Source organism: Pungitius pungitius, chromosome 6, assembly GCF_949316345.1.
Source record: "Pungitius pungitius chromosome 6, fPunPun2.1, whole genome shotgun sequence".
NCBI lineage: Eukaryota > Metazoa > Chordata > Actinopteri > Perciformes > Gasterosteidae > Pungitius > Pungitius pungitius.
The window spans coordinates 7,749,782-7,763,288 of NC_084905.1; the positions used below are offsets into that span (position 1 = coordinate 7,749,782).

The window sequence follows — 13,507 nt, forward strand, 5'->3', positions numbered from 1 at the left end:
GGAGCTCCCTCATGCAAATAAAGTCCAAAACCTGTGCCGCTGAGGTAACCCACACCACCAGGAGTCAGCAGAGCTCACCTGAGGAACTTATTGAGGTCGCCATGCTTCATGTACTCAAAGACCATGATGAGAGGGTCTCCGTCCACACACACGCCGTAGAACTTCACTATATGCTCGTGCTGCAGGTTGGTCAGCAACTCGGCCTCCCTCTGGAAATCCTTCCTGGCTGCAAGGGTGGGGTCCTTCAGCGTCTGGAGCGAGAGAGAGAGCACATTACCGTGGAATATGTGGCCGAATCATTGCCAGATAACGGGCTGCCCTGTGGTAGCCAGCAACGCACCGCCACATTCCCTTCTCTCACTTCAAACATAAGCCGTAATAAAAGATGAAACTGGTTTAGCGTGCCCAGAGTAATGGCTGGAATATACAGCGGGTGAAACGAAGGAGAGGCATAATGACACAAATAGCAACTCTTTAATTCATTATATGACCAATTTCTTTGATTTTAGTGGCTCTTGTTTATCCTTTGCTGCGATAGGTGATACCTTCCTTGGACTTGGACCCAACCTGCATAGCATGAAGAAAAAGAGTTATGCCAGATGAGTGATCTTGTTCCTCATTGGTACACACAGCTCACAGCCCAATGTGGCTGCATGCTCAACATCAAAGGTATGTGTGTCGATCCCTCTGGTCCGTTACAACAATACCACAGATAGTACACCACAACCAGTGTGTCTGGGTTGAAGGTCAGTTTTAAGTACAAGCAATGACAACGATCTCATTTTAAAAAGCTGTAAAAGTCTTCAAATTGCATTCAGGTTTGATTAAAATATTCAGATGCTAAAAACTAACCAGTAAAATACATCAATAAACAGTTACAAATAGCCACAATGTCCATGGTATGTTCCAGCAATAGCAGCTAATATTAGAAGTTGTTTTAACAGTCAATCACAGTCATCTCTTTGAGGTTGATTTTATCATCAGCGACTATCACTGACATTCAAATGATTTAGATCAACAACTTCAAGGAAACTAAACTAATCAATTAGCAAAGGAGTCGAACTTTTTGACTGGCGGGCCACAATGGGTTCTAAAATTTGACAGCGGCCAAGAACAAATGTGTTTGTGTGAGTTATTATAAATGACATGTGAAAAATCATTACATGAAAGAATTTGGTATAGCAGATTATTATAGGATTTTCTTTGCATTTATTGCCAGGATATTTAACACATTTGCAAGGGTGTAAAGCTCCGCCGACTTCATGAGAATCAGGGACGCAACACCTTGTTGTCTTTGTCTGTTTTCCTGCAATGCTTTTGACATGGCCAATGGAAACCTTATGGTCCTTTATTGTTTCCACTGTGAAATTGCTTGTGCCAACAAAAGAGACCCTTAACCTCCTACAAATGGTGCAATACATTATTTTTTGGGCTTGATCATGAACCAGCCATCCTCAACTGGACCCCCAATTTTTATTGAATAGTCTTTTCTTTCTCTTTCTCTCCTCATTATTTTTTGGTTTCATGACTCCGGGTTTTCCTCCACCTGCTCTTTGCTCCCACATCCTTCACCTGCACTGAGCAGCTCTACAAAAAGCCTCGACCTGTCATGTGTGCTCGCGCGTTCTTTGTTGCTTACGAACCTACGGTGGACGAGACAGTTTAACACCGTCTTCTCAAGATATGGCGCGTGAACTGGTTGAAGTGCGTGTCTCGAACCGCTGACTTCCGTCACCAGAAAACGGAGCAGCCAGGTCCACATGAACATCTCTGCTGGTCGACCAGCCTCAAGCTATTAAAGGGCTCTTCATCTCCATGCACATCGGTCTCTGGAGTTCCCTGGCTTTAGCCTGCTAATAGTTAGCTAAACTGAGACAGCTGAGCTAAACCAAGGAAGCCACACTCACACTCACCTAAGTGTAATATAGTCGTTGCAGTCTGTATTGGTGACAAGAACCACCGCTTCCCCACAGTGACTGAGCGGTCTGGGTCCGTGGATGATGTCATCATGACACCTTAATAACCACCGTACCGATCCTTACGTTGCCCACTTTTGTTAGGTGCATGCAAATTTAAAAAAAAAAAAACTATTGTGACTGTCACCACCAACATTCTCGTCTAGTTAACGAAAGTTAGCATAGATTTAGTCATAGTTGTTATTTTTAAAGATTGGTTTTTGTCTCGTCTTAGTCTCGTCTTAGTCATGGAAAAAAGGTTGTTAACGAATATTTTTCGTCATAGTTTTCGTCAACGAAATTAACACTGTACCCTAATTTAACAATTTGGCACTAGACGATATGTATGCTATGCATCAAACTTATGCATAAGAATTCAATGTTCACTTTGTGTTTCACTGAGGATCTAAACATCCGTTTTCCAGGTGAAAGTTTGGAAGTCACAGGTGAAAAGTCACATCACCTGACCTTTCCCTTTAGCTGCATCACGATTACTATTACTTGTATTCCTATTGATGAACAAACATGTGAGTAGTTAACTGCTTGTGTTACCGAAACTGTGCTGTTATTTTTATTCCCCTAAGATTATTATGCATTTATAAATCATTTTAGAAATACAAATTTGGTTAAAGAATACGGTACACGTCTAAATAGTTTGGGGTATATGTTTTATCAGATACATTTCAGAATTTGAATTTCAAGTGTTAGTATTCAACATAGTAGTTGTGTAGCTGTTGCTGTGTTCTGCAGAGATCCATCAGAAATGAATCCAGCAAGTCACTGGTCGGTTGTTCCTTAATTTTCTCCATTTTGGATTTTGGGAAAGCAAACACTATTTGTATGATAAAAATAATGTTTGCCACCAATGACAAACAAGGGCAAGATTTGGTTCACAATTGAAAGAAACGGTTGCCTAAGGCAACCAGGTCAAGCACTGTTTTTCGGCCTGTGTTTTTTTAATCAGCTAACGGTTTTTGTGGACCGGATGAAAGACCTCTCTCACTGAGAGATCACGAGTCTTTGCTGTACTGCTCCTAAGTGGTGAAACGAGCTCTCTGATGACATCAGGGCAGCAGAGAGCCTTTACATCTCAGACTAAAGACACACCACTTCAGACTAAACCTCGACTAAAACACTAACAAACTGTACCACTTAAATTGGACTTAAAATGGCTCTTATCTACAGCAAGTTGTAAATCGGCTTATTTGATGAAATTGCACTTTCTTGTTTCTTGTACTTCTGGGTTTGTATCCTTATGTTTGAAATGCACTTATTGTAAGTCGCTTTGGTTAAAAGCGTCAGCTAAATGACATTGATTTTAATATAATGTAATGTAAAGACATCTCTAATTTACGTGTAGCCCAGAAAACTTGAATAGTATTTGAATTGAAAAATAGCCGCCTGGTTTGCTCCAAATGAAAGCATATTAACATTAACAGAGCAATATGTTGACTCCAAGTAAACACATTATTATCACACTCCATTCATTTGTCAGATTACTGTCGGTAGCTTTAATAGTAGTACTGCTGCCATGGTAACATTTGTTATTCATCTTCTTCACCCTTTGAGAGCTCTTCATATCATATGCATTCACTTTGCGACATGATGTACTTTCATTTTGGTAATGTGGACGCAGTGCTACTTTATAGAACAAATCTGTGCCTCAGTTGTAATGGACAGATTTAAGAAGGCCTATTAAAATAGATGATCATAAAAGAGCCTTTATATTCAAGCTATCTGTGGACAGAGCAGAAGATGCAGACGGGTCAAAATGATTGATGATGATAAAGAATTGGGAACCTTTATAAATCACAGCAAGAAATGAAAACAGTGAATGGATTTTAACATGAGAAGAACACAATGTTGTGATTTCATGTGATCATGTTTTGGGTGTGCAAAATTGCAACCATGGATATAGAATATATCATAATCATACATCATATTTAAATGCATTACTTTGATGCAGAAGGCCATATCCAAAAAAATGAGGGTGATGCAAGATCTACTGTAAAATTAACATTATCGACCCACTGATGATCCTTCTGTGGTTCCTTAAGCTGCTTAAAAAAGTTTATCTTTTAATTCTTTAAGGTCTTTACTGGATATTATGAATCTGTCTTTGTTGACAGGACATGTACCACAGTCCAAGGTAGCCATAATTAAACATCTTCTTAACTCTAGCTCCAGAGGTGTTAGCTAACTACAGACCTCCTCGTTAAGATCCTTGAGAAATTTGTCGCAAATCAACTGTGTGACTTTTTACAAAACAATGCTTTGTTCTTTGATTTCCAGTCAGAATTTCGAGAGCATCATAGCACAAAAACAGCACTGGTGAAAATTACGAATGATCTTCTACTTGCATCGGACCAAGGACTCGTCTCTTTTCTTGTCTTGCTGGACCTCAGTGCCGCATTTAACACCATTGATCACTGTATCCTACTGCAGAGACTAGAACATTTGAGGAATCAAAGGAACTGTACTCAGCTGGTTTAAATCCTATTTATCGGATTGATCCCAGTTTGTGAACGGTGAATCCTCGAGGACCACCAATGTTGGTCACGGAGTCCCACAAGGTTCTGTGCTTGGACGGATTTGATTTACCCCGTGCTTCCTTTGGGCAACGTTATCAGAAAACACCGCATAAACTTCCATTGTTATGCAGACGATACTCAACTGTATCTATCGATCAAGCCAGAAGACACCAACCAACTTGTTAGACTTCAAGAATGTCTTGGAGAGATTAAAACTTGGATGACCTGCTACTTCCTGTCGCTAAACTCGGGAAAAAACTGAACTTATCATGATAGGCCCAGAGCGCCTTCGAAGTCAGCTGTCACGTGATACAGTCTCTGGTATCCAACAGCACCGTCAAGAATCTTGGAGTTCTCTTCGACGAGGATATGTCTTTCAACTCTCATATAAAGAATACTTCAAAGACTGCCTTTTCTCATCTACGTAATATATTGAAAATCAGGAACTTCCTGTGTCAAAGTGATGCATAAAAAATAGTTCATGCATTTTTTACTTCTAGATTGGATTACTGTTATTCTTTGTTATCAGGCTGCTCTTGTAAATTGCTTAAACCTGTCCAGTTGATTAAGAATGCTGCAGCACCTGTATTAACAAGAACTAAGAAAAGGGATCATATCACTCTTGTATTAACTTCTCTGCACTGGCTTCCTGTTGAATCAAGAATAGAATTTAAGGTACTTCTTACCTACAAGTCACTTGCTGGTGAGGCACCGTCTTATCTTAAAGAGCTTGTTACACCGTATTGTCCTACAAGGCAGCTGCGTTCCATAGATGCTGTTTACGTGCTGTTCCTAGAGTTTTAAAAAGTAGGATGCGGGCCAGAGCCTTCAGTTATCAAGCTCCTCTTTTGTGGAACCAGCTTCCACTTTCAGTCCGGGGGACAGATTCTTTCAGCCCATTAAAGATGAAGCTTAAAACGTTCCTCTTTGATATCGCTTATAGTTAGGGCTGGCTCAGGTTAGCCTGGACCAGCCCTTAGTTAAGCTGCTATAGGACTTAGATCGTGGTTCCGTCTGGACCCTGGTCCTGACTGGCCCACAGACACCTACTGCTTCAAACATCATTGATATTCCCATTTCTATTACTATAAACATGAATGTGCTTCACTAACTTTGTTTCTTCCACGCAGTATTTGTGCTTTGTCACCTCACAGGTTTCCATGGATCATGGTTCTATCTGGACCTCTGCTGATACCTGCTACTGCTATCATCATCATTATTATTTAAATATTAATCATACATTATTACTGTCGTCATGAACCAACATTACTCTTTCCTAAAGGCTTTGTGCTTTCCCTTCCCACAGAAGCTTCTGTGGATGGTGTTTCTATCTGATGGTGGTTCGACCCAATGAAGGTTCTATCTGATGAAGGTTACATCTGATTGTGGTTACATCTGATGGCGGATCTACCTGATGGTTGTTTGACATTGTTCATTCTATACACATGACATCCATTGTAGTCTGTCTATCCTGATAGAGGGATCCTCCTCTGACGTTCTCCCTAAGGTTTCCTACCTTTTTTCCCCATGGAAGGGTTTTTCATATTTTGCGCAGTTTTTCCTGTGCCGATGTGGGGGTTTTAGGACAGAGGATGTTGCATGTGTCCAGACTGTAAAGCCCTCTGAGGCTAATTTGTAATTTGCAATTTTGGGCTCTACAAAATAAAATGAATTTTTTCAGTGAGACACTGAATCTGGTTCTAGTCAGAAAGGGAGTCAATTATGATCATTCCTCAAGTGCAAAACCTTCAATTTGGCATTCCAGCAGTCTTCCCTCCGTGATATTTGCAGAGGAGGACTCTTCAGGCTTGGCAGCCAGGACATACAATAGTTGGTGGTGATTACTGATTGATTTAGAGCAGATTGGCATGCCCTTGATTGGTCCTTAAAAAGGCAATAACCTGTGACACCATTATCTGAAATTTGTATTAACCCCTCATGCATAAACATACTCAGTACATTATTGCATTTATATCAATACATACACATGTTCATATTCATGAGGGTACAGACGGCTCTAAGAATTCATTGAAGAGGTGGCTTCGTAAACCATCTTGTCAAAGAGATAGAAGGAGAAAGATTTTCGATCTTACAATAATAAAAGGTCTGTAGAGAAACCGAGGTTATAAGCTGTAGTAAACAGGAGGCCATTAGTGGCGGTAGTTCACACAATAGGCTTGTTCAGTGGCCCTGTGCTTTAAACTATGACACTCCAGGTTCCCCTCTAGTGTTGGTTTTGGACATGGCAGGGATGGCATGTGATAGACTGAATGTGTGCGCGTGTGTATGTCTTAGATTGGGCTGACTGCTTGTACGGATGGTAAAAAATAGCATAATGCTGCAAAGGGCAATAAATCCTTTGGGATTGAAAAGGCTGTAGCTGTAATCCCTGTAAATCCTCATCAAGACTAACACCTGTCTGCTGCAGGTCAGTGTGGCGGCCGTCATGTTGCCATTAATAACTGCTGTGGTGCTAAAAACAGATCCATATCTCCTCGACATATGCCATGTTAATAATCCAATCCATGTGGCACTTTTCAAACTGACTACAAATGGTGAGAAATTAGTAGAATAAAGTTCATGAGCTTGAGATGTTTGTAACAAATGCACAACCATGCTCTGCTAAGTGTAACAAAGTCATTTATACAAAAAAAAAGATATTATATATGCATGTATTGATTTTATTTTTTTAAAATCTCAGACAATTGAACTTCTCCATAATTTCCCCATGACTACGCAAGTGCACTTCTGATTGGTGGATTATGTCCCCCAGCACATCCTAAGCTCATGTCATGGTACTCTTGATTGCTTGAGATCTATGGTGTTTACAATTGGACCGATCCCATTACCCAGCCAGGTAGCACTAGAGTAGAGCTTCACCATTAGAGACTGTGATATTAGAGTTTTGTGTTGGGGGTCGAACTCAACAAGACCATCATCGTTCTTAAGAGCAGCTTCCATCATCGGTAACCGAAAATTGATTTGCGAATATAACCGGCTCATTTGTGCTATGGGGGGAAGAGAGTGTCCCTTAAATAAATGGCCTTTGCTGTAAATAAGAGTCAAACCAAACTGAATCATCAAGGCAACACTTAAAAACATTACAGCGCTGAATCACTCCACGGAAGCAGTAAACTAGCAATTACAAAAAAGGTAAGGCGTCACTCAGTAATTGTTGATCCTTAAACTTCACAGAGAACACACAGCTGCTGTGCAATCACGTCTGTGTCAGCTTGTCGGCATCTTTTCTTGAAAAGCAGCTGACTGTTGATGCATTTATACACACTGCAAGTGTTTGGACACACAAACACACACACACACTGCTTCCATGTCTTACCTTCACAGCTACCAGCATCTTGTCCTTAGTGGGGCTCAGATTGTAACATTCTGCTAGGAAGACCTTTCCAAAAGCTCCTTCTCCAAGCTCTCTCTTCAAAATAATGTCCCTCCGTTTAATATGCTGAACATCTGAGAGGGAAAGAGAAAAAAGGGATTGAGTTGAAATTCATTACAATCAGTAATCTTATTTTCAATGCTCCCAACTGGCTAAAAAAAGGAACTCTGAAATAACCGTTCACAATGTTATCATAGTTTGGTTGACTGTATTCCAATGAAAGAAAGCTACGGTGGCCCTGAAGTGCAAAGCAAAATTACAAAGAATGAAACACTTTTACAAAGCTCGAGACAAATTTACATTTTTGAAAAGACATTTACATTTTAGAAAACAAATTAACATTATAGAAAATAAATTAACATTATAGAAAATAAATTTACATTTTGGAAAACACATTTACATTTAGGAAACAAATTAACGAGACGCAAAACTCTTTTATCAATCCCGAAACAAATTTACAAATAACAGATTCTTCACGGAAAGGGAATGTACCACATACCGGAAGTGACATGGAAGTGTTGAGTGAGCACAGTGTTTTCGAATAGTCGTTGTCGAGTTTATGGCGTCAAAGAAGTTCATGGTGACCGTCCGAACATGGACTGCGGCCGAGGGATGTTTTGGCCGTTTTGTGGCAAACACATGAACAGCTTAACGCGGTTTTTGCTTCACGGGTGGTCGGTGTTTTTAAAGGACGCGGACCAGACGGAAACACCAGACATACTGCATCATTGCGTTCAATATTTTAACGAGGGCCACTCGTACGCTGTAATCGTGTACATGATGTGAACTCTACACAGTGTAAACATCAGCTTGAGGACTCTTAAAAGTAAACTGAACGAAGCCGAGTTGTACCGCAGAAAGGATTATTATTCCTCGCCAAACGCCGTTGTTACGTGCCTAATGGTTTTTGAACCTACTGGTTTGGCTACGCGTGCGTGTTTGTTTTGCCCTGACAGCGGCAGATGTATGTATGTGGTACATTCCCTTTCCGTGAAGAATCTGTCATTTGTAAATTTGTTTTGGAATTGGTAAAAGTGTTTCGCTTCTTGTTAATTTGTTTTCTAAAATGTAAATGTGTTTTCTAACATGTTCATTTGTTTTATAAAATGTTAATTTGTTTTATAAAATGTAAATGTGTTTTCTAAAATGTTAATTTGTTTTATAAAATGTTAACTTGTTTTCCAAAATGTTAATTTGTCTTGAGCTTTGTAAAAGTGTTTCATTCTTTGTTATGTTGCTTTGCACTTCAGGGCCACCGTAGAAGGCCTTTCAAGTTTATATTTCAACTACTTTCAACTAAAGCAAGTCTAAAAGGTCTGGGAATGATCTGCATTACTCAGGACATTGTTTCTGAAGTTTCTGAATGTTCGGAGCACTACTGCATTCCTTTCAAATATATCAAGAGGAAGCAGTAAATGAGGGAATGCGAAAGGATAAACTGGCGGATGAGCAGTCCATCATTATCTTTTCGGTACAAATCAATCATAGGCCGTAATCAATAAGTGGATGTAGTCACCTTGACAATTGTGACCAGAACTGACACAAAAGGGCAGAGCTCATCCGAATGCTGAGTAAGAGAATTGTGGGTGACCGAAATGTTACAACTGAGACTGAACCCCCAGCGAAAGGGTTAAAGTAGTCAGACAAAACCACTGACAGCTCCAAGACAAAGCCGCGGCCTAATTACTGAGGAATCAAGTGAGAATTAGAGGAATTTACTCCTAGACTTATACATTCATATTGCAACAAAGGTCCTTTGAGTTTACTTTTATGAACCGAAGGTTCCCCCTGGCAATAAGAAAAAACATCCTTACTTTTATCCATAACATCTATGGATAGAAATATATATCTATAAAGAACTATGACAGAGTTTTGTCTTAATGTGAAAGGGTAGTCATCAAGTGTCTGTGAAAAAGTCAGCCGTTAAGCAAAACCAAATAAAGCTGCAAGTTCACACTCATGGTGTGTGTGTGTGTTTGTGTGTTTGTGCGAGTCAGACTATATCGGTCAATGTGTGTGCATATGTGTGAGTAATCAGGGTTGAACAAACATGCACAGTATGTACAGTCTGTGCATATAGCCAGTGTGTGTGAGTGTGTGTGTGTGTTTTTGTGTTGTCAGGTGACTTCCTTGTGCCACTGTGTATTAACCGTAGTTAATTGCAACTGCAGTGATTGGCCTGTATGGCACATACCAACTCGCAACCAACCACAAGATCCAGAGATATCCGAGGTAAGAGTGCATTTAAAAGGACACACTATCTAGTACATGGCTACTTCTGTCAGTTTAATGCTTAAAAAAATAATCCACTGTTGACATTTTTTTCGACTCTTGCTTAACAACAGAGACTTGTATGCTAATAAAGCAAGAGCAAGAAGGAGGAAAGGCGATGACCAACACGCATTGGGGCAAGAATACACCAAATTTGTCCAAATGCATTTGTTCCACTAGCTGGAGTTTGTTTATCGGATTAAATCCAATATCAATGCTCTGAATCAAGTATTCATCACTTTAAAGGATAAAAAAAAAAATTGGTCTTTTCACTGGAAAAGTTAGTTTCCATGGTTTTGCCCCTGGAAGGTTCCTAAATCCTTGTCACTGGATTAACCCAACAGCCTGCTGGTTTGAGGGCATTCCGTCATGACCTTCTCTACTGTCCATGACCATTAAGTCGCTGTGCCGCACACACAGCAGTACAACAGAAATGCTTCCGCACAAACGCACAAGCATTGAGTGATGCTCTCTGGGTAATTGTGGCCTTGTTGAAAAGCCTTTTCAAAAAAATACTTCTATTCTCGCCGGCACCTGAAGGTGCGAGGAGTCAAGGTGCAGATTGTCGGAGTAAATCTGACCTTCTGATCGGAAGCTTCCGTTACTTTCACCAAAGTCTTTGTCGCCATCTTTTGGAGCATGAGGTGTGTTCTGTGAAGTACTTTAATGTGTTTTGTGATCATTCTAATCAAAAGGGGAAAGCACACTTGACATCTACTAACATATTACTGTATGGTCAAGATCTAATCCCTTGGCACTATCCCATAATTCTGCATGGTGATTGTAATTGAAGAGTTTCCATAGAGATCAATTCATTGGAGTTTGGATGAATTCTTCGAAATCGTGTACTTTATATTTTCGCTGCCGAATGAAGTCAGAAAAAGAGTCTTCAGTACTCCGAGAGGCCCAAAGTAAGCCAAAACAGTGGTAATATGTGCTAATGAGGTTAGCACTGTGCCTTGGGTGACACATATATTTCTGATACGCCCTCACTTAATAGCATAAGAAAATATGCACTAATTAGTACAAGTCTCAAGATGAACAACAAGCACTATTCAGCTCAGGTCCCTGCAGGACTACAGCAGGAGCCTATTTTTTGAGTCTGAGGCCTTGAGGGAAAGTTCATTTGGGGCATATTTCTTCTTATTAAGATTCAAGGGGTCTTTTTTGCATTTCGAGTAAGATCTCTAGACATTTAGACATCCTAAGTGCCCTCAGCAGAGTGTGGATAGCCGCAAGGTCTGTCTGTAATGACACATGCTGTAATGCTTGAATAAATTAATACTACCCACAACTGCCGCCCCATCTAGAATGTTAGCATATCAGAATTTTCACTTGCATGTGATAGACGTGATAGATCAACCTTATTTCCCAAAAAATGACTTTGTGAATCGTCAAACGCAAACCATGACCAAATACATTACCCTTGAATTGTATGGCAGCTTTGTCTTCATTTATAAATCCTTTACACGAGTCGAGGTAAAACAGATCTATGAGTGCACCAGCTGTGACAGGCTGACATGTGGTTCACTGCGTAGCGCTTGGCGTTGATGTTTCATGAAAAGAAACTTAAGAAAAGAAACTGTCAGTCCGGTTGTGTTTAAAGTTCAGATAGCAGCTCAGTTATTTCTCTATGGTCAGGCTGTGGAGCTGGTATGGTGACAGATATCCATCCATAGCTCCCAGGGATAAAATATGTCTTCATGAAGTGTAAACTGTTCCAAGATGTCCTCGAGTCCAAGAGGACGCAAGATGAGATACACAACGGAATACATAATATTCTGCAGAGATAATGAGTCCGTGGGATGAATGGAGGACAGGAGAAAGGACACGGGAGAGGGTTAATTACTGAACTTAACAACTTGGCTTGTGTAATGGAATAATTGCCCTGGGAGGTGCTGTCACGCCTGGCATTCAGGATTCATAGCCCTCAAAGCTCCATATGAATAATTGCTGATGAAAAAGTGTGACGTATTGCTATATGGTGGTCATATTTATCCTTTGTGTTTCTTTAGGGCAGAGGTCACTAACTGGAGGACCGCGGTCCGGATCCAGACCCAGAAGCCGTCCCATACGGACCCGGACAAGAAGCTAGAAAAAGGTGCTTGTGATTTAAACGTGACGGAGCACTTTTTGACTGCGCAGCTTTACTCGTCTTTTCGGTAGTGGCTTAAAGAACTGACCCATAGCATTCGAGTTAAACCATCCCATGTGACACCACTCAACCAATCGAGTCTTTGAATTCCAGAGAGGACGATATTGTCTCCATGCTACGGGCAGACGAGAGAGGTAGCAGCAAATTACAAATAACAAGGTAGGAAGAAAAGAAAGTTTAAGAAAAAGACGAGTGAGAAGGAGAAAGTGAGACAAAGGGACGGGAGAGACAATAAGGAACAAATGGACAGTGAAAGTGGAGCATTTAATCCATAATGGACGGACTGGTTTCTGTTCATACTTCCCACTGCAGCAGCAGTTCATTGTGAGAACATTATTTATATTTGCAGCCACCAATATATGTTCAGTTGTTTGTTACGTGGATATAAATATTTGTCAAAGAGTTTTAGAATCGTACTGAATTCATTTAATTGGTAAGTTGTGTATTGACATGCAGATGTTGATACAGCTCTATTCCTCATTATTATTATTATTTAATCACACTAAGTAAGGAAACAGAGCGACTGCACGTCAACTTGCCATTCATGAATCAATGACGTATGGCCACACCTGACAAAATCTCACTCCGAGATTTTTTGACAAGTTGCCAGCTCTGCAATGTGAAGCACTGCGGTACGGAAGACTCTGCATCAGCAGTCGTTTCTTTGCCCCGTGGACACCTGCAGCTGATATATGTACACATCTTTTTTTCGTTCTAAATTTAAGCGGTGCGGCTTATATTCAGGTGAACTCTATAGTCCGGAATTCACGGTAGTCACATTATGATCTTCTGGACCTTTTTCTTCTAGAAGTTTTCTTCGGTTCATCACTCGGTGTAGTTGAAGACCCCTGATCTATGAGGTAAAGTTGTCACAGGGTCACTTGCCCTTCCTCATGTCACCAGTCCAATCGTCTCCCCTGATTCCTGATTGTGTCCACCTGTTTCCCATTACCCTCATGTGTCTTATAGTCTGCGTCTCCCTTTGTCTTGTGCCTGAGTGTACCACCGTGCGTTCACCCAAGCCTCGCCACAGCCACAGGATTTGTTTATACCATTGCCTTGTCTCGGAATGATTACCCCTTTTGTTTTTCCTCTGAGTAAGAGTGACCTTTTGTTTGAGCTTCTTAGATTTAGTTTTAGCGCGCTTTCGAAGCCGTTCGTTTTCCTCGTTTAAGAGAGATTTTAGTTTGTTAACTTTCGT

General features: G+C 40.6%; 1 protein-coding gene across 1 annotated transcript in view; it reads right to left on the bottom strand.

The window, feature by feature from the left end:
* Positions 1 to 13,507, bottom strand: part of ntrk3a (neurotrophic tyrosine kinase, receptor, type 3a) — a 134,444-nt gene that overhangs the window by 26,483 nt on the left and 94,454 nt on the right. Inside the window, exons 14-15 of the mRNA XM_037451076.2 lie at positions 7,824 to 7,954; positions 79 to 251 (exon numbers count right to left, since the gene is read on the bottom strand). Coding sequence (XP_037306973.1) covers positions 79 to 251; positions 7,824 to 7,954 — 304 coding nt within the window. The remainder of the gene's footprint in view (positions 1 to 78; positions 252 to 7,823; positions 7,955 to 13,507) is intronic.